Source organism: Urocampus carinirostris, chromosome 20 (genome assembly GCF_059441175.1).
Source record: "Urocampus carinirostris isolate Australia breed hairy pipefish chromosome 20, RoL_Ucar_1.0, whole genome shotgun sequence".
Taxonomy (NCBI): domain Eukaryota; kingdom Metazoa; phylum Chordata; class Actinopteri; order Syngnathiformes; family Syngnathidae; genus Urocampus; species Urocampus carinirostris.
This window is the reverse complement of record NC_142368.1, coordinates 12,833,647-12,855,350: the sequence shown is the minus strand read 5'-3', so window position 1 is coordinate 12,855,350 and position 21,704 is coordinate 12,833,647. Positions and strand designations below refer to the sequence as shown.

General features: G+C 41.9%; 1 protein-coding gene across 1 annotated transcript; it reads right to left on the bottom strand.

Moving 5' to 3' along the window:
• Positions 1–6,181: 6,181 nt before the first annotated feature.
• Positions 6,182–13,986, bottom strand: LOC148346290 (serine/threonine-protein kinase Nek2-like). Its single transcript, XM_088325648.1, has 6 exons — positions 13,891–13,986; positions 11,523–11,740; positions 10,043–10,220; positions 8,167–8,252; positions 7,958–8,084; positions 6,182–6,448 (listed from the first exon to the last, which is right to left on the bottom strand). The coding sequence occupies exons 1-6, from the start codon at positions 13,984–13,986 to the stop codon at positions 6,182–6,184; spliced, it is 972 nt and encodes a 323-aa protein (XP_088181774.1).
• Between the last annotated feature and the right edge of the window lie 7,718 nt (positions 13,987–21,704).

The following is a 21,704-nucleotide window of genomic DNA, read 5'->3' as shown; positions in this document are numbered from 1 at the left end:
ACTTGACATCAACTTACATATAGCTGAGTTTCCGGCAATGCAAAATTATTTTTCACTTTTGAATGAATTGACTAATGTACGATTGCAAAGGTTGTTTGGCCTACAAACGTCATTTCTTTTTTTTCCTGGTATCTTTTGTCGCATAATACTAACATTTTTGGGGGCTTATTTAGTCGATTGCACGATACAAAACTGTATTTAATCACATTTTTTTAGTGGAAGTACAATGTTGGCAACAAGATTGACTTGGTATCATTGGAAATGATTGGAATACAACACAAACTTTTTCTTCTTTTTCCGTTTTTTTTCTATTTTTTTTAATTCCTTTAAAAAAAATCTCATTGTGTTTATTTTTTCCTAGCTGTTACTTTTTTCTTTTTGTTCTCTATTTACTTTTTTTCCTTTGTTTCTTTCTTTTCTTTTTTTCTGAATTTTTCCTTCTTTTTTTCTCAGCTTTTCACTACTTTTTCATTCTGTTTTTTTTTTGTTTTTGTTCTATTCCCCCTTCTTTAAGTCATTTTGTGCATAATTTTACATGATATTTGGTCATGTTGGGATTAAAGAAGCAAAAACAACCTGAAGAGCTGTTTAGCACCCAAAAGAGCCGGTTCCTTTTAGTGAGCTGAGCCGAAAAAGCCGGTTCTCGAAAAACTCTACTGACTTTACTCAACTTTGTTCGACTTCGACCTTGACTTCAAAATACCTTATTTAGAACACAACGTCAGGGGAACTCGTGTATTTTTACCTTCATGCACTCTAACTTTGACTTGATTTGCTTTTTAATTATCAATTTCGAGCCCTGATTTTTGTGAGCTGGCTAGATTTTCTTGTGCACAGAAAAGCTCTGGGTAGTGCGCAATTGCGCACACACGCAGCTGAGAGGAAACATTGCCCTGGATAGATTTTCTTGTGCGCTGAGATTGTGCGCGATTGCGCACGCGCGCAGCTTAGAGGGGACATGGCCCGTGTGTGTCACGGTTGCCATGGTGCCCAATTGGCCCCGCCCGTGTGTTGCCAAGGAAACAGATGGGAATCAGAACAGGAGAGAGTCAGGGTCGAAAAGGCTTGCCTAGCGTAAGCTGAGTTTCGCAGACGGAGTGACCACCGGACTGGACTGGGACGCTTGAGGACAAATTCGTTTGATGGATTCCACATCATCAAATGGGGGGACCATTGTGGAGAAAACAGTCCACTCTGTTGGACACATCTAGAAAGTATCTTCTATTATCCTGAGGAGAACGCATTTGTAACTCGGTCTTCAGAAGGTAGTTTGTGCATCCCTACTTCATTTTCTTTCTTCTTTTTTTCTTATGAATGTGTTTTCTTCCCATGTTTCATGATTTTTTTGTAACTACCATTAAAAATGTGACAACACTGACAACTCCGAGACGCGTTTAAGAAGGTGAGTTTGTGGTCGTTTTTGCATCCTAATGTCAAGAACCAGACCCAAACGCGTGACGTTTTATTTTACGGGAAATGGAGAGTCATGCACGTTAGGCAGCGGTCTGGCGTGGAAAGACAGGAAGCCAGAGACCGACGAGATCGATTCCAATTGCCCGAGTTGATATCGGACAGATGGGGTCGATACCGGACAGGACAGGACAGACAGGATAGATAATGAATCAGGATATCGAAAATAAACAGGAGAAACTAGACGGGAACGAAAACTGGAGAATATAATAAACAGGACAAAAACAGACGGAAACAAAATTGGAAATGTAAATTATACAGGACAAAATAAACGGGAAAAATACTGGACATGAAATACCAACAGGAACAGGACAGAGTCAAAACCCACGTCTTGCGGGGCAGAGGTTTGTTGACTGACAAAGTAAGAGAGAGCGTACTCAGCTTAAATAGATGGAAAGCCAATCTGTTATGAGCCTATGAACCTAATCCAAATTGGCTGAAGGTCGCCTTCTGTTCGGATTGCCTGAAACGATTTCTGGCACCATGAGTGAGAAATAAGATCAGAACTTCACATTAAAGCGACAGCGTTTAATCACGATCTCGGGTGGATTCTTCAGATGAAAGGCAAATGAGGTCCTTACAAAAGTCTACCGTGGATGACAAGGAATAGAAAAAGAATCCTTTTCTGTCCACTTTCGATATTTCTTTTTCATTTCCTGTTCTGAAATTCGTCTCGGACCACTCGAGGTCACAGTTTTTGTTTCATTTCCTGGCGTAGCGTCCATTTTTTAGCATTTGCAGTGACGATATTTTTCTCATAGGCGCAGAAATCAGAGTATTTGTTTTGCTTTATTTTGCTAGCATGCTAATTCAATGCTAATTGGACAATGTGTTAGACACCTCGTATATGTTATGAGATATTATCAGATGACAAGCAGTAGCTAGATTAATGAAGACCAAGAACAAGTAAATACCAGATGCTAACACAAACATCTAAGCTAGTTGTATCGGTAGTGCGCCAAGATGCTAACTTGCAGGTCACATTCAACTACTGATTTTTAACAGAATTTGTATCTGTGTTTTCTTTGGTTTGAAACAAAAAGGATTTTTGCGCTAATTTGCTAGCCTACTCATTTATTTTTGCACTGTTATCGGCCCTGGTGTCAAGACCAGAACCGAGACAGGACCCACTTGTGTACGTTTCTTTCAGTTTTATTGGGAAGAAGGGAAATGATTGCACACACGATCCGGTGATCGCTGATCGCGGGGAGCAGGTTGCTCCGAACGCGGAAGTGGTACTTCCGTGGAAAGCGATGACGTGTCGGGAGCGGGAAAAAAACAGGTCAGTAGCCGGGACAGGAGAGCAAAAAAACGTGGTCAAGATCGAAGCCGGGAAACAGACAGAAACCAAAACAGGAGTGAGTCAGGGTCAAAAAGCTTGCCTAGCGTAGACTGAGGTTCGCAGATGGACTGACAACAGGTGACAGAAAGACGGGGGTTTAAATAGTGACAGGGAGCCAATCAGAGTCCGAGGCAGTTGGCGCCAAAGGAGTGGGCACAGCTGAGTCACATCGGTAATCATGACACCCGGTGTATGGTATGAGATACAAGCTAGCTTTTGGATGCTAATTGTTTTGTTAGCGCGCCATGATGCTAATTTCAACTACTTATATTCTGATGAAAAAGAACAACTCGGAAGGATTGGGGACGGTAGATTCAAATGTGATATCTGTGGCTCGAAAATTAATGGCGTTTTGCGCTATTTTGCTAGCCTGCTATTGTTTTTTTGTACTGTTATTGCCCATGATAGATACCTCGTGTATGTTATGATATAGAAAGAATGCTAAAAACTAGGTAACTAGCAGCATAAAAATAAGATCAGATGCTAACGAAAGCTGCTGCTAAGCTACAAAAGAGTTTGGGTGAGCTTTTTGAATGCTAATTGTATCGTTAGCGTGCCCTAATGCCAATTTGAAATTCACATTTAGCTAACAATTCATAAAAAGCATGAACTAAGGAGCAACATGGACAGTAGTTTGACTTGTAATTTCTATGCCTTAGCAGGACATTTGAGGTCAAAACAAAATGGCTTCCACTAAACTAAATACAAGAATTCAGGAGGACCTTTAAAGGTAGTTTTACCTGTGACTTTTGTGAAACGTGTGTTCCCGGAACAAAAGGGCCTCCGCTACCCAGAATGCATTGTGGCTATCACACCCCCTTCAAAATAAAATATTGCCAGTACACCTGGATTAAATACAAGAATTTAGGAGGACCAGTGACGGTAGTTTTATCTGTGACTTCTGCAACAAATCTGCGCCGGAAACATAGTGCTTTTCACTACCCAGGATGCACTGCAGTTATAACGACGCCTTCACAATAAATTATTTTCCAAAGATCTGGACAAAATACCAGTACTCAATTTGATGGTTGCTTTTACCTGTGTTGTCTGCGGCATGTCTGCACTCAAAGCAAAATGGCCTCCGTTACCCACAATGCTGTGTGGCTAAACGGGCGCCTTCAAAATAAAATCTCACAGGTCCAGCAGTATGCAAGTGTAGTGCAGACAAAATTACCTTTTATTAAAAAATAAAAAATAAATAATCTAATGTATCGATTATAAAACTAAGAATTGGATTGCAGAGAGAAAGAGAGAGGGAGAGAGACAGACAGAAGGAGAGCAAGAGAGAGATAGACAGAGATATACAGATAAACAGAAAGAGAGAGGGAGAGAGAGAGAAAGAGATAAAGAAAGAGAGAGTGATAGAGATAGAGAGAGAGACAGACAGACAGAAGGCGAGCAAGAGAGAGATAGACAGAGATATACAGATATACAGAGAGAGAGAGAGAGAGACAGCGATATACAGATATATATAGAGAGAGAGAGAGACAGTGAGAGAGCAATAGAGCGAGAGAGCGAGAGAGGGAGAGAGACAGGAGGAGAGCAAGAGGGAGACAGACAGAGATATACTGATATACAGAGAGAGAGAGAGATACACAGAGAGAGAGAGAGAGAGAGACAGATACAAAAAGAAGGTGAGCAAGAGAGAGACAGACAGAGATATACAGATATACAGAAAGAGAGAGAGAGAGAGAGAGAGAGAGAGAGAAAGAGAGAGATACAGACAGAAGGTGAGCAAGAGAGATTCAGACAGAGATATACAGAGAGAGAGAGAGAGAGAGAGAGAGATACAGAAAGAAGGTTAGCAAGAGAGAGACAGACAGAGATATACAGATATACAAAACGAGAGAGAGAGAGAGAGATACAGAAAGAGAGCGAGAGAGAGAGAGAGAGAGAGAGAGAAGGTGAGCAAGAGAGAGACAGACAGAGATATACAGATATACAAAAAGAGAGAGAGAGAGAGAGAGAGAGATACAGAAAGAGAGCGATAGAGAGAGAGAGAGAGCGAGAGAGAGAGAGAGAGAGAGAAGATGAGCAAGAGAGAGACAGAGATACACAGATATACAGAAAAAGAGCGAGAGAGAGAGAGAAACAACCAGGCACACATCTGTTTTATGATCGTCATTCTTTTATTTTGAAAATCCTTGAAAAATTGTGTACATCAATTGCCACTTTTTAAATTGTGATTTACAAAGCACATCAAAATCTGGATTTTCATTTTACTTCCTGAAACAGAAACCTCAATAGCTTTGTAAGGATTTTAAATTTCGACAAGATAAATATGAAAAAAATGTGTCAAATTAAAAAGTTATTTTTTATTTTAAAATATTTAAAAAAAAAAGAAAAAGGAAAGAAAACCACTGTATGACCCCTGGAAAATGCAATTTTTCTCTTGGCCAAGGCATGTGTGTGTCAAGACCAGAACGGAGACAGGACCCACTTGCGTTACGAAAGGAAATGGTTGCCCCACGATCCGGACATTGCTGGGCGCGGGAAGCAGGTCCCTCTGAACGCGGAAGTGGGACTTCCGTGGCGAGCGATGGCGGTGTCGGGAACAGAAAAAATCGGGTCAGTGGCCGGGGCAGGAGAGCAAACATGTGGTCGGGGTCGGAAACGAGTCGAAAGCCAGGAAAGAAGAGTGGACATGGTCGGGGACAAAAAGAGGTCGAAAGCCGGGACGGGAGACTAGACCTGGTCAGGATAAAAAACAAGTCGAAGCCGGGGAACAGACGGGAACAAAAAACAGGTGGGAGTGAGGGTCGAAAAAGGCTTGCCTAGAGTAAACTGAGGTTCGCATACGAACTGACAAAAGGCGACAAACAGGAGTGGGTTTAAATAGCGACAGGGAGCCAATCAAGAGTCCGAAGCAGTTGGCGCCAAAGGAGCGATCACAGGTGTCGAAACATTTTTAACAAATAAATATAATATAAATAAATACTACATATAAATACAGTTCATCAAAATTAGACAACAAAACAAATAGAGAAAACTGTTCAAAATTAGGTACTTATTTATCATGTATTAATATTAAAAAATGCTTTATGACCTCTGAAAAACAGTCACGAGGCCAGAAATGGCATTAGGACTGTAGTTTGAAGACCCCTGGTATGGTGTGCATAGACAGACGTGTACGTAATTACGATTTCTTTCCGTTTTTTGGGCTAGTAATGTGAACCAGGAGAGGAGAGTAGACGTGGTCAGGATCAAAAACGGGTCAAAGCTGGGGGACAGACGGGAGCAAAAACAGGTGGGAGTCAGGGTCGAAAAAGGCTTGCCTAGTGTAAACTGAGGTTCGCAGTCGGACTGACAACAGGTGACAGATAGACGTGGGTTTAAATAGTAACAGTGTCGTATTTTCACATTCTGCTGTCAAAATCGGAGACCGCTAGCGCACCAGTCCTTGTTCTTTCGGCTAGCCGTCCGCCGTCCCTTCGCGATATTGTCCAGCGTCGGCCATCGGGAACGAACCGGCGGCACGTTTTCCTTATTCGAGAGAGCGGAACGGAATTTCTTTCGTTTTTCGACTCTCTCGGAACGTTTTTGCAACCACAGGTGGCGCTTTTCCGCTTCTATGCTAACCATGCCGGTGAGCGCCGGGTTCTGGAGAACCGATTCCAACGAGGGTCTCAGCTCGTCCTGGAAAAAAACACGAGTTTTTATTGTGAAAATTTTGAAAAGCGCTAAAAATTACGTAATAAAACAAAGAATAAAGTGACGTCATGGCCGTTAACATTTATCTAATAGCGAAAAACCGTTCTATCACCTTTAGCGTAAGTTTAAATTACTCTTGTCTCTTCAATAAGTTTACGTATTTTCGACAAACATTCAACCTACCAAGTTTAGCAACTAGCCCAGAAGCTAACAAGTGGGAACAGGACCCTAAATCATAGAATTCAAGTGGCTAGCTTTAGCAACTAGCAGGAAAAGCTATGAAAACGTTTTATGACAGTGAATCATGGTATCAAAGTAGCTAACTTTAGTGGCAAGCAGGGGAAGGTACTGAAATCAGGGAGTTCAAGTGTTTAACGTTAGCGGATAGCAGGAAAAGCAATGGCTAAGAAGAAGCTACCAAAAAGGCTTGGGATCCTGAATAATGGAATTCAAGTGGCCAACTGCAGCAGCTAGCCCAGAAGCTACCAAAGAAGCTAATGACCCCAAATCATGGAATTCAAGTGGTTAAGGTTAGCGGATAGCGAAAGAAGCTACTAAAAAAAGCCTGGGACCCAGAATCATGGGATTAGCGTAGCTAACTTTAGCAACTAGCAAGAGAAGCTGCTAAAAAGGGTCGTGACCTTTAAATTATGGACTTCAAATGGCTAACTTTAGCGGCTAGCAGGAGAAGCTACCAAAAAGGCTCAGGACCCTGAATCCTTGAATTAATTTAGCTAACTTTAGCGGCTAATAGGAGAAGCTACCAAAAAGGTTTGAAAACCTGAATTGCGGGATTCAAGTGGCTAACTTAAACAGCCAGCAGAAAAATGCTACCAATAAGGCTAATAAAACATTGAATTCAAGTCGCTAACTTTAGCGGTTAGCACAAGAAGCTACCAAAAAGGCCCAGGCCCATGAATCATGAAATTCAAGAGCCTAACGTTAGCAGCTAGCAGGAGAAGCTACCAAAAATGACTTTGGTACTTGAATCATGGAAAGAATGTGGCTAACATTAGTGGCTGGCGGTAAAAGCTAGTAAAGTGGGTGACACTAAAAGATGAAGCAAGCTTTGTTCACACGGAGCAGTTAATCGTAGCAGCTAGTCACAATCTGATACTTGCAGCCAGGAGGCTAACATGAGTGGCTCGAGAATAAAACTGGGGAAAAAAGTGGAAGACGCCTGAATTACAGAACCCAGCAACGATAATTTGCATGACCTAGCTGTGAAAAGGCTAGTGACACAGAAGGACAAAGCAGGAGCAGCTAACAATAACAATAGCTAGCAGCGAGCTATCGCCTGCGGTGGCTAAACTGAGCGGCTAGAGAAGAACACAGTGGAAAAAAGAGATGCCTTTTCAAAAGTGTGAAAACTAAAATGATGTCTATGAGATTGTACAAATGTTTCTGTGTTTTATTTAAATGAATAACGTGTATTGAGTCAACTAGGGTTTGCTATACACACTGTCCCTTTAAACAATCCCAAAATAAACAAACCTTCCAGTTGAGCATCTCATTGAGTAGCTTGCCGAGTCCTTCGGAATATTGTTCTGGGATTCTTATCAAATTGCCCGCCGGCGTCTTCTCCGCTAAGACTTTTTGTTCCGGGGAAGGACAAAAACGACTGCAGAGGAGGAAAAAAAAAAAAAACTTTAGATCATTGATGATATACTTATATTTTGTATAAAGAATTAACTAAAAATAACCTTAGCGTGCACAGTTCGTACAGTAAACAGCCCAGTGACCAGACGTCGCATTTGTTAGGCTGGGAAGTTGCGGTTCTTTGTTGATCCTATAAAAAGAAAAAGAAATAAATAAAATTAAGCTGTACTGTGCACTTAGGTACCTTGGTTAAGACATTTTTCTCACTTTCCAATATTTGTAAAAATGAATACTTTGCATATTTTTGATTTGATACTTGGGGGTTAGGTGGTTAGGGTGTATGGTTAGGGGTAAGGGTCTTAGGGAGAGGGGTTAGTTTTAGGGTTAAGGGGTTAGATTCAGATTCAGATTCAGATTCAGATCTACTTTATTGTCATTCTAGTACACGTGTATACAGAACGAAATGTCGATACATCTGACCCGCACAGTTTCCTTGAATGTACAGATATAAATAAAAGTTGTATTGTATTATGGCTACGTATGGTATTTTACCATAGTGCCAATAGTGCAAGAGGAGTAGCTAACCAGATGTGCAAAATGGGCAGTCAGGTTAACAAGTCAGGTAAACAGTAACATTAACACTGTAACAATAACGCTGTAAGTACAATAGTGCAGAGAGCAAATGTGCAAGGAGTGGCAAGCTATAAAGAACTGCCAGTAGTGCAAAAAGTCAGATTAGCAGCCGTTTAGATTTAGGTTAACTATATGTTAGATTGACCATTTAACAGTCTAATGGCCAGGGGGACTAGACTACTGCGGAACCTGGTGGTCCTGCACCGCACACTGCAGTACCTCTTCCCAGAGGCTAGCAGCGTGAACAAAACAGGACAAAAACCTAAAAATAATTATTAAAATTAAATTAAAATACTATTTTTGATTTGATACTTGGGGGTTAGGGGGTTAGGGTGTATGGTTAGGGGTAAGGGTCTTAGTTTAGGGGATAGTTTTAGGGTTAAGGGGTTAGGATTCAGGTTTTTGGTTAGGCCTAAGGGTATGGTTAAGGTTTGGGGTTAAGGTAAAGGTAGTTGTAAGGGTACGGTTAGAAGTGTTGGGGTGAATGGGTAGGAGGATTAAGGGTAAGGGTTTTAGAGTGAGGGGATGATTTAGGGTTAGGGGGTTAGGATTAGGATAAGTGGTTAGACGTAAGGGTATGGTCAGGGTTTGGGGTTAAGGTAAAGGTAAGGGTAGGGTTGGGAGGACTAGGCTGAATGGTTAGTGGTTAGGCATATGGGTACGGTTAGGGTGAGGAGTTAAGGCAAAGGTAAAAGTAGAGGTAGGGGCATGGATGGGGTTAGAAGGGTTGGAACGAATGGTTAGGAGAGTTAGGGGTAAGGGTTTTAGGGTGAGGGGTTGATTTAGGGTTAGGGGGTTAAGGTTAGGATAGGTAGTTAGGCGTGAGGGTGTGGTCAGGGTTTGGGGTTAAGGTAAAGGTAAGGGTAGGGTTGGGAGGACTAGGCTGAATGGATAGTGGTTAGGCGTAAGGGTACAGTTAGGGTGAGGAGTTAAGGCGAAGGTAGAGGTAGGGGTATGGATGGGGTTAGAAGGGTTGGAGGGAATGGTTAGGAGAGTTTTGGTTAAGGGTTTTAGGGTGAGGGGTTGATTTAGGGTTAGGCGTAAGGGTATGGTCAGGGTTTGGGGTTAAAGTAAAGGTAGGGATAGGGTTGGGAGGACTAGGCTGAATGGTTAGGAGGGTTAGGGATAAGGATTTTAGGGTGAGGGGTTAGATTTAGGTTTAGGAGGTTAGGATTTAGGTTAGTTGTTAGGCGTATTGGTATGGTTAGGGTTTGGTATTAAGGTGAAGCTAGGGGTAGAGTTATGAGGGTTAGGGTGAATGGTTAATGGTAAGGGTCTTAGAGTGAGGGTTAAGATTTAGGGGATTAGGATAAGGATTAGTGGTTTGGGTGACCATGTACTCACTGCGGGCGTGTGGGCCGGTCGTCCGAGTTTTACGTTGTTTTTTCCGTCCAGGAAAACGTTTTCTGCTTTTACGTAGCCATGAAGGAAGTCCCGCCTCCGGTTCCGCCTCCTTTGAAAGACGTCCAGTACCGACGCAAGCTGTGCGACCCATCGCACGATCAATTCTTGGTCCAAATGACGTCTGCCGTGCGTAAAACATTTTCGATTTTTTGATTCAAAAATAAATTCTGCAAAACCCTTTTTTCTTCAATTATTCAGATTTATATTGATCGACACTATTTTGTATTTACTTGGATTAGATAGGTACCAAAAATACCAGTTTTGTCCACCTGATACTACAAATACCCTACAACACACACACAAAAACATTCAATTCTACGCAATCACCACACCAGTTTTACTTGTGGTACCACAATAATGATGTTATTATGTGGCGAAAAAGGACCGAGAGAGGCATTATGGGAAGTAATTCACTAGTCCTAAAATATATAAATCAATGCATGGCCGCACGTAGTCAACAAGGGTTGTCCTTACAATGTTGAACATTTGTATCTGGTTGTGTGACTAAAAATAGTGTGATCATGAGATAAGACTCATTGTCTTTTCTTATGTCATCTACGTCCATAGTGGGAGGTAGTAAGGATTCAGCACTCCTAAAGTCGCTATCTGGGTTTGATCCCCATTGCCAGCATTGTGATTAGCAATATAGCTGATGAATAAGTGCGCAAATAGGATATTATCATCATTTTAAAGTGTATTTCTCTGTCTTCTTTTTTTTTGTAAAAAAAATGTTTGATTTCAAGAAAAACATCTTACCCTGTTGGCAGAATATTTTGCTCATTTTATTTATTTTTTGTTTTTCTTTATATATTTTTTTAATCCTTAAAAAAGGATAAAAGTACATAATTTTTATCCCCAAAAAAGACACATGAAATATGAAATATTAAAGTGTGCATTGTAGTAATTTGATAAGAAACAGAAAAATGCCAGGGATATACAGTAGATGACACGCAAAATGCTATTCCATTTTTAGTTAAAGGACCACGTTATTGATATTATTATTAGGGCGATAAAGGTCAGAGAAAGGCATTGTGGGAATTAATTTGGTCGTCCCAAAAGATATAAACAAAGGCATGACCACTCTTAATCAACGTTTATAACTTACAATGCTTAACATTTGTGTCTGGTAGTTTAACTAAAAATTGTGTGATCATGAGATAAGACCCATTGCCTTTTCCTATGTCATCTATGTCCCTAGTAGGTGAGGACTCAGCCCTGTTTGATCCCTGGTGTCGCTATTGTAATTAGCGATATAGCTGATCAATAATTTTACTTATATGATAATATACCATTTCGCATTTTCCATTTTTTTCCGAACATAAAGCGCACCGGATTATTAGGCGCATGTTGAAATTTCTGGCCAATTTGGGGTTTTCGGGTGCGGCTTATAGTCCAGAAAATACATAATGAAACGAAGGAGTACCTTTCCCTGGTTGCCGCGGCGATGAGTCCGGCCAGGGTATTGTCGGCGACGTCTTCCGTCACCAGGTAGAATTTAGCGCGCGCGCTATCGACGATAAGGCGGTAACATTTCACGATGTTGGGGTGCTTGAGGTCCTTAAAGGTCTGCGCTTTGGAAAGAAGCGAGGAGGTCTCGTTTTCGCAAAGAGTGTCGTAGGGTGTCTCATTCCACACTAGGACCTGCACCCAAAACGTTCGGAGAGGAAACTGATTTTATTGTTTTAAACATGCATCTAAAATAAGGGGATTAGGGGGTTGAGGCTAGTGTTAGTGTTAGAGTTAGGGTTAAGGGTTAAGGGGATAGGGGATAGGGGTTAGAGGGTTGGGCAGCTTGGGGCTAGGGGTTGGAGTTAGGGGCTTAGGGTTAGGAGTTAGAGGTTTTAGGGCGCAAGGGTTTGGATTTAGGGTAAGGGGTTAAGGTCTTAGGGGTTAGAGAGTTAGAGGGTTAGGGGCCTGGGGGTTATAGCAAGGGGTTTGGTGTTAGGAGTTGGCAGGTTGGGTTGTTATTGCGTTAGGGGTTGGATCCAAGGGTTAGAGTCAGGGTTAGGGGTTAAGGGATTAGAGGGTTAGGGGGCTAGACTTTCGAGTGAGTTAGGGGTTAAGGTGTTAGGAGTTAGAGAGGGAGTTAGGGGCCTAGGGTTAGGGGTTAGGGGTTTTAGGGCACTAGGGGTTGGATTAAGGGTAAGGAGTTAAGGTCTTAAGGGTTAAAGAGTTAGACGGTTAGGGGCCTAGTGTTATAGCTGGGGGTTTAGAGTTAGAAGTTCGCGGGTTAGGTTGTTATTGGTTTAGGAGTTAGAGGCTAGGATTAGAGTCAGGGTTAGGGGTTAAGGGATTAGAGCGTTAGGGGGCTAGAGGCTAAGGGTTAGAGTAAGGGTTAGGGGCTAGGGTGCAAGGAGTTGGATTAAGGGGAAGGGGTTAAGGTCTTAAGGGTTAGAGAGTTAGAGGGTTAGGGGGCTAGGGGTTATAGCTAGGGGTTTAGGGTTAGGAGTTGGCGGGTTTGGTTGTTATTGGGTTAGGGGTTGGATGCTAGGGTTAGAGTCAGGGTTAGGGGTTAAGGTATTAGAGGGCTAGGGGGCTAAGATTTCGAGTGATTTAGGGGTTAATTTGTTAGGGGTTAGAGAAGGGGTGAGGAGTTTAGGGTTAGGGGTTTTAGGGTGCTAGGGGTTGGATTTAGGGTAAAGGCTTAAGGTCTTAGGGGTTAGAGGGTTAGGGGCCTAGGGGTTATAGCTAGGGGTTTAGGGTTAGGAGTCTCGGGTTGGGTTGTTACTGGGTTTGGAGGTTAGATGCTAGGGTTAGAGTCAGGGTTACGGGTTAAGGGATTAGAGGATTAGGGGGCTAAAGTTTCGAGTAAGTTAGGGGTTAAGGTGTTGGGCTTAGAGAAGGGGTTAGGGGCCTAGGGTTATGGGCCATAGGGTTAGGAGGCTAGGGGTTTGATTTAGGGCAAGGGGTTAAGGTTTTAGATGTCAAAGGGTTAGAGGGTGAGGGGGGATATAAACTGGAGTTAGGGTTAGGGCCTTAGGGCTAGGGGTTGTGTGGGTTAGCAGTTAGAAGGTTAGGAGGTTAAAGGCTAGGCTGGAGGTTGAGCGGTTAGGGGTTGTAGGGTTGGGGGCTAGGGATTAGATTTAGGGTTTTGAGTTTAGGGTTAGGGATTGGTGGGTTAAGAGGCTAAAAGCTAGGGTCAGACAGTTAGGGTAAGGCGTTAAAAGGGTAGGGATAGGCTTAGAGGGTTAGAGGGTCATACAGGTTATGCAGATACTGCACCTCTAGCAGATTATATAGCTCATTTGAGTAGTTCTTTTTTTTAATTTTAAATTTGATTTCAAGTAAAACAATAAATTTAAAAGATGAATCCTCATTTTAAGTATTTTTCAAAAAATTGGAAATATATTTTTTCCCCTTTAATATAACATAAAAAAAGAATGCAAATTAATTATTTTACTGGAAAATAGGCTACAAAAATAGGTTCTTTTCTTTTGAATTATATGTTATAAATAACTTTCACATTTTACTCGAAAAAAATTGTTTCCAGCAAATTCAGGTTAAAAATAGGGAAAATAATAGTAAAAACGAGGCAAATTTTTTTTTTTTTTTTTTTTTATTTGTCTTTTTCTGAAAAATATGAGAAAACTGTCTTTATAATAAGTAGAATTAAATATTTTTACTAAAATAAGGAAAAATGGGTCTTTAGAAATAGCTTTTTTGTGTTATTCTTGTTTTTCCCCAAAGTAGTATTTTCCTAAAATATTGTTTTAATTGTTTTGTTTTTGCATTTTTAAGTAAATGAAAATAAAAATAATCATTATTTATCCGCCAAAGTTTTAGCTACTCACTTTTCCGTCAGACTTTCTTCGTATCTTTTGACATTTTCCTCGGGAATCCATTCCGATGGTGTAAAGTACTTGGTAATCGCCGAGGCCGGGCGCCATTTTACAAGGTTTTTCCGCCTTATCTGTCAGAAAATGACTTTCCTGGTGCGATGGCGCCAAGGTTTTCTCCCAAATTGACCGAAACCTCAGAAAACGATTCTTTAAATGATACGGCAACCTTGATGGTGATTGGTGGGATGTTTTCGTTGAACTGTAATTCGTTTATCGGGACCTTGTGACTGAATGAATTTGATGTGATTTTGTGGATGGGTTTCACTCGAAAAACGAGGAAAAAATGACTTTTGAAGACTGATGAATCATTTTTGCTTTCATCCCGTTTGCTCCTTTTGTTGTTGCTCGATTAGCATAACAATGGTATGATTGGATTTGATGCTAGCAGTGACTCATCACCTTTTCACTTGCTAAAAATGTAAGATTCCATGTTGAAATCGTGATTAAAACCGTGATTTGTCATCGAGTTTTGGAGTTACTTTATTTGGAAAAAAAAGGAAACACATTCGATAGACTTTCCCGTTTGCTACTATGCTTTTTGCACCCCTGCAAACTACAAAGGCGGCATAAAATAAATAAATTGAATCTCAAACCGATCTATTTGGCTTGACATTCTAGTTTTTTTAATTACATTCATAGTACTCAGGGTTGGGTAGGGTTACTTTAACTTGATTACTTTCAATTACTTTTGGATTACTCCATTGCCAAATATGCTAATAAAAGACAAAAGAAACTAAATATGAATAAAATGATGACTCAGAACACGTGGTAAGCTTTCTCTCCTGGCTTTGATCTCTTTGATCTCCGGCAAAACTAACATAAAATGCGACAGAAACAAAATGAAAAGAAATCGGCTTGCCGACATTTTTGCCGTTCCATGTATTCCGTTACTCCCCAAGCCTGCACAAAATGGAGTCATTTTATTCATATTTAGTTTCTTTTGTCTTTTATTAGCATATTTGGTATTGGAGTCATCCAAAAGTAATTGAAAGTAATCCAGTTAAATTAACCCTACTCAACCCTGATAGTACTTGAAAATTGGGCTGTTTTGTACCAATGAAACATCCCAAAATGTCAAGACCAGAACGGAGACAGGACCCACTTGTGTTGCGTTTCTCAAAAGTTTTATTGGAAAAAAGGGAAAGGGTTGCACCCACGATCCGGTGATTGCTAGACGTGGGAAGCAGGTCGCTCTGAACGTAGAAGTGGAACTTGTGTGGCGAGCGATGTTGGTGTCGGGAACAGAAAAACGGGTGAGTAGCCAGGACAGGAGAGCAAAAACGTGGTCGTGGTCAGAAGCGAGTTGTAAGCTAGGAAAGGAGAGTAGGTGTGGTCGGGGACAAAAAGAGGTCGTAAGCCGGGATGGGAGAGAATGAAACGGGACAGGTGGGAGTCAGGGTCGAAAAAGGCTTGCCTAGTGTTCACTGAGGTTTGCAGACGGACTGACAAAAGGGGACAGGCAGGAGTGGGTACAAGTACTGATCGGGAGCCAATCAGATTTCGAGGCAGTTGGCGCCAGATAATCCGGTGCGCTTTATGTTCGGAAAAAAATGGAAAATGCAAAATGGTATATTATCATATAAGTAAAATTATTGATCAGCTATATCGCTAATTACAATAGCGACACCAGGGATCAAACAGGGCTGAGTCCTCACCTACTAGGGACATAGATGACATAGGAAAAGGCAATGGGTCTTATCTCATGATCACACAATTTTTAGTTAAACTACCAGACACAGGTGATTCACATCGGTAATCATGACACAAAAAGTAGTTTTGAACGGAGCAATCCATAAAATATATTGTTTTTAATTAACATTCAAACCTGGTTTTAATTCTCCTAAAGTAATTCCTCAATACATAGTTTTACATTAGATAGATAGATAGATAGATAGATATATACTTTATTCATCCCCGTAGGGAAATTCACACTTCCAGCAGTCTACCCCGTTGTTTATTAACAGATTAACATGATGCCCGAGGGTGCCTGTAGCGGAGTGGATGACGTCACGCCAGTCCAAAAGTTCGACATTCCTGCGGCAGATGGAAAAAATTAAATATATAAATAAATAAATATTTTAAAGAGATACATAAAAATTAAGTTATATATATTTAGGTATAAATATTGTAAATAAACTAAATAAATATTATTAGCCCAAAACGAATTTGAAGTTTTTGAAGTGGATAAAAGCATGCGGGCGCCCTGACAATCAACTTAACGTGCAGAGGATGTCATGTCCTGCATGGTTGTCATGGCGCCCAGCTGGCCCCGCCCCTTGACACCGGCTGAGACGCATTGGACTGATTGCTTATGGAGTACTTAAGCGCTCTTTTTGGAACTGCCCGCTGCCAGATTATCGTTTAACCCTCGTTGAAACCCTGTTCATGCCTAGTTGGTAATTTTGATTGCCTTTGAACCTGTTTTTCTTTTGGTCCGTTAGTGTGTTGGACAACTTTTCTTTCCTAATTAAAGGGACGGATCGTCTACGCATATGACTTCCGACTTCCTTCCCGGTCCGTTTCTTGACAGAGGATTGATGGAAACCGGAACAAAGTGATTTTTTTCTACATTTTTTTTTTTATTTTGATGAATAAGGTATCTATCTATCTATCTATCTATCTATCTATCTATCTATCTATCTATCTATCTATCTAAGTTGAAGTTTACAAGCAGTCAGGTAGGTTACCCCAGATGTGAAAAATGCCCAAAAAGTTGACTCAGCACTTTTGGTTATGTTGATTCGGGATTTTTCTCCCAGAATGACTTTCCACTCTCCCAAGACAGAATGACTTTGAAGGCAGCTTGATGTGAAAACTGCCCCAAAGAAGCTGACTTAGCATTTTTGGTTTTGCTGACTCAGCAGATTTCCAAGAAAGACATTCCACTCTCTGAGGCCAGAATCACAACCTTTCACAAGCACTCTTGAGGAGAATGAGCCATTCTGATTTCCTGGTATCTTCATTTGATGAAACAGTGCTTTTCCCTAAAAATAAGAACATTTATAAGCAACCCAAACATTTGAACGGTAGCGTAAAAATCGACACCAGCAAAAAAAAAAAAACAATACTCCACACAAATCCCTCCCACTTTGGCGAGACAAACGTAACATTTACTGCCTAGCCAAAAAGTTAGTAAACGGCAGCGCTTGAGAGAAATCCACAAGCGGAAGGGAAACGTTCCGCCGGTTGTTTGCTCGCTAATTAAGGACACTGTATTTCCTGCAGCCACTCTTTCTCTCTCCCCTCCTCCCGCTCGCCCTAATCTCTGCCTTTAATGAACACATGCACATGCATGAACATGCTAACAAACATACATTGCGTTCACATGCATACATTGCATGAACGTGCAAGCTAACCCACAACATTACATGAGATTGCACGCTTACAAACGCATATTGTGTTAACATGCACGCTCACACTCAAACATTACGTGAACGTGCAAGCTAACAAACACACATTGCGTTAAAATGCACGCTAACACAAAACATAACATGAACGTGCAAGCTAACCCACAACATGACATGAGAGCGTGCAAACATTGGATGAGCGTGCATGCTAACAGACACACATTGTGTTAACATGCAGCTAACACTAAAACATTGCATGAACGTGCGCACTAACAAAGATGCATTGTGTGAACATGCATGCTAACCCACTACATCACATGAGAGTGCACGCTAACACCCAAACATTGGATTAGCGTGCACGCTAACAAACACATATTGAGTGAACGTGCACGCTAACACCCAAACATTGCAGGAACATGTATGCTAACAAACACGTATTATGTTAACATCCATGCTAACCCACAACATTGTGTGAACATGCACGCTAACAAACACGCACAGCTTTAATGTGCATGCTAAAACACAACATTACGTGAGCGTGCATGCTAACAAACACACATTGAGTGAACGTGCACGCTAACACCCAAACATTGCAGGAACATGTATGCTAACAAACATGTATTATGTTAACATCCATGCTAACCCACAACATTGTGTGAACATGCACGCTAACAAACACGCACAGCTTGAATGTGCATGCTAAAACACAACATTACGTGAGCGCGCATGCTAACAAACACATATTGAGTGAACGTGCACGATAACACCCAAACATTGCAGGAACATGTATGCTAACAAACATGTATTATGTTAACATCTATGCTAACCCACAATATTGTGTGAACATGCACGCTAACAAACACGCACAGCTTGAATGTGCATGCTAACAGACAACATTATGTGAGCGTGCATGCTAACACACAACATTACGTGAGCGTGCATGCTAACAAACACATATTGAGTGAACGTGCACGCTAACACCCAAACGTTGCAGGAACATGTATGCTAACAAACATGTATTATGTTAACATCCATGCTAACCCACAACATTGTGTGAACATGCACGCTAACAAACACGCACAGCTTGAATGTGCATGCTAACACACAACATTACGTAAGCGTGCATGCTAACAAACACACATTGAGTGAACATGCAAGCTAACACCCAAACGTTGCAGGAACATGTATGCTAACAAACATGTATTATGTTAACATCCATGCTAACCCACAACATTGTGTGAACATGCACGCTAACAAACACGCACAGCTTGAATGTGCATGCTAACACACAACATTACGTGAGCATGCATGCTAACAAACACACATTGAGTGAACGTGCACGCTAACACCCAAACATTGCAGGAACATGTATGCTAAGAAACATGTATTATGTTAACATCCATGCTAACCCACAACATTGGGTGAACATGCACGCTAACAAACACGCACAGTTTGAATGTGCATGCTAACCCACAACATTACGTGAGCATGCATGCTAACAAACACACATTGTGTGAACGTGCACGCTAACACCCAAACATTGCAGGAACATGTATGCTAACAAACATGTATTATGTTAACATCCCTGCTAACCCACAACATTGTGTGAACATGCACGCTAACAAACACGCACAGCTTGAATGTGCATGCTAACACACAACATTACGTGAACGTGCACGCTAACACCCAAACATTGCAGGAACATGTATGCTAACAAACATGTATTATGTTAACATCCATGCTAACCCACAACATTGGGTGAACATGCACGCTAACAAACACGCACAGTTTGAATGTGCATGCTAACCCACATCATTACGTGAACGTGCATGCTAACACACAACATTATGTGAGCGTGCATGCTAACAAACAAGCATTGCGTGAACTTGCCCGCTAACACACAAACCCTGCGTGAAATCCCGTTAGCTAGAAAGCATGACGTCCTAGCTAGCACCGGATAAATTTAGAAGTCATCATCCTTTCAGGCCCCCTCATCCGTATTTTTCCACCCCCCTCATTGCCCCGCCGCTTTTTTTCTTCTTTTCTTGCGCATTAACCGCATCGGTGCTTTTCTTTTCCGAAAGTGCTTTTTTTGCCGGACGCCCTTGGAAAAGGTTACTCGCATTGTTCTCCATTCCCCAGAGGACCACTGGAAAGGGAAGGGGGGTCAGGGAGAACGGGGACAAAACCTCTTGATTAGGCGACACTCCGAAAGTCCGGAGGCCCGAATGGGCTGGGTTCGGAGACCCTGGTATGGCCCACAGACCCTATTTTAGATAACCTCACCGTCAGACCAAAAGACTTGCCAAACTATATCCCATCGTGCATTGCAGTGTTTTTCAACCAGGGTGCCGTTAGAAATTGTCCAAATGTCCATCTGTCCATTATCTGCACCGCTTATCCTCAGTAGGGTCACGGGGGTGCTGGAGCTTATCTTCGGGCAGTGGGCAGGGGACACCCTGAACTGGTTGCCAGTCGCAGGGCATACAGAGACAGACGACCAATCACTCGTTCATTCACACCTAAGGACAATTACTCACTCACTCATACCTGTGGACAATTTGGACCAGCCAATTAACCTGACATGCAACCCTCGCAAGCAAAGGGAGAACATGCAAACTCCACACAGGAGGTTCAAACTCTTGACCTCAGACGCACTAACCACAGCACCGCCGTGCTGCCTTGTCCAAATGTATCGTTGCAAAAAAGCAGGCCATTGTTCTGTGTCTTTGATTTCTTCCAATCATCAGCGGAGTAACTGTAATTATCATCCACATCAGTAGGTGGCAGCAGCTTGCTAATTTTTCTTTCGTTTTATCCACTGATCATATGCTCACGAGGAAGTACAGGGAAATATATTTGAGTAGACAATTCCCCCGGCAATTGTGACAGATGGGGCTTGGCTCTGGCATGTAATTGTTAAGCATGTAGTTGATAGTATCCACTTGTTATCATATAGTCATTAGTATAGTTGTTAGCAGGTAGTTGTTACCATTTAGTCATTACCGTGTAGTCATTAGCATGTAATCGTTGGTATGTAACCTTTACCATGTAGTCGTTAGCATGTAGTCGTAAGACTGCAGTCGTTAGCATCCAGTCTTTGGCATGCAGTCGTTAGTATATGCTCGTTAGCTTCTACTCGTTAGCATCTACTCGTTAGCATCTACTCGTTAGCATGATGAGATACTTGACATCACAGCATGTTTGCTCCAAATAACAAAGAGTTTGCTCACTGCTAAAAAATATATAAGGAGATGCCCTCAGGGATGGCCTTAAATTCATAGCCATAGTAGTAATTACACAGTAATTGTCAAGACCGGAACGGACACAGGACCCACTTGCGTTGCGTTTCTCACAAGTTTTATTGGAAGAAAGGAAAAGGGTTGCGCCCATGCTCCGGTGATTGCTGGACGCGGGAAGCAGGTTGCTCTGAACGCGGAAGTGGAACTTCCATAGCGAGCGATGGCAGTGTCGGGAACGGAAAACGGGTCGGTAGCCGGGACAGGAGATTAAAAACGTGGTCGGGGTCGGAAACGAGTCGTAAGCCAGGAAAGGAGAGTAGACGTGGTCGGGGACAAAAAGAGGTCGAAAGCCGGGACGGGAGAGTAGACGTGGTCAGGATCAAAAAACGGGTTGAAGCCGGGGGACGGACGGGAGCAAAAAACAGGTGGGAGTCAGGTTCGAAAAAGGCTTGCCTAGTGTTAACTGAGGTACGCAGACCGACTGACAAAAGGGGACAGATAGGACCAGGTATAAATAGGAACAGGGAGCCTTCAGGGGCAGTCTTAAAATCACAGTCATGCGTAGTCAAGTGAAGTCAAGTCATGTAGTAATAACACAGTAATAACCAAAATGAGTGGGCCCATTCATTCTCAATGACAAATAAGGCGATGCCTTCAGGGACAGTCCGACTCACTGGCACTGTGCGTTCTGCACTGTTGGCAAGTCAAGTCACATTTGTTTGCGTAGCCCTTAATCATTAACTCTCTCAAAGAGCTAAAAAAAAAAAAGGAAAAAGAAAAATGGGGAAAATCTTTTAAATCTTTTTAGAAGTGTTTATGAATAGAGAAACCTAGAAAGATTTACTGGTATATGTTATTGTCATGATTACTGATGTGACTCAGCTGTGCCCGCTCCTTTGGCGCCAACTGCCATGGGCTCTGATTGGCTCCCTATCCCGATTTAAACCCACTCCTGTCTGTCGCCTTTTGTCAGTCCGTCTGCGAACCTCAGTTAACACAAGGCAAGCCATTTTCGACCTGTTTTTGATCCTCAACACGTCTACTCTCCTTTCCCGGCTTACAGTGAATGTTCTAATCAGTCTCCATCCATGTTGAAGGATTAACGAGGCAATGCCTCGAGTAGGAGTGTATAAACAAATATATGTCGTAATAGTTTTGATGACAAGTGTATGTACCG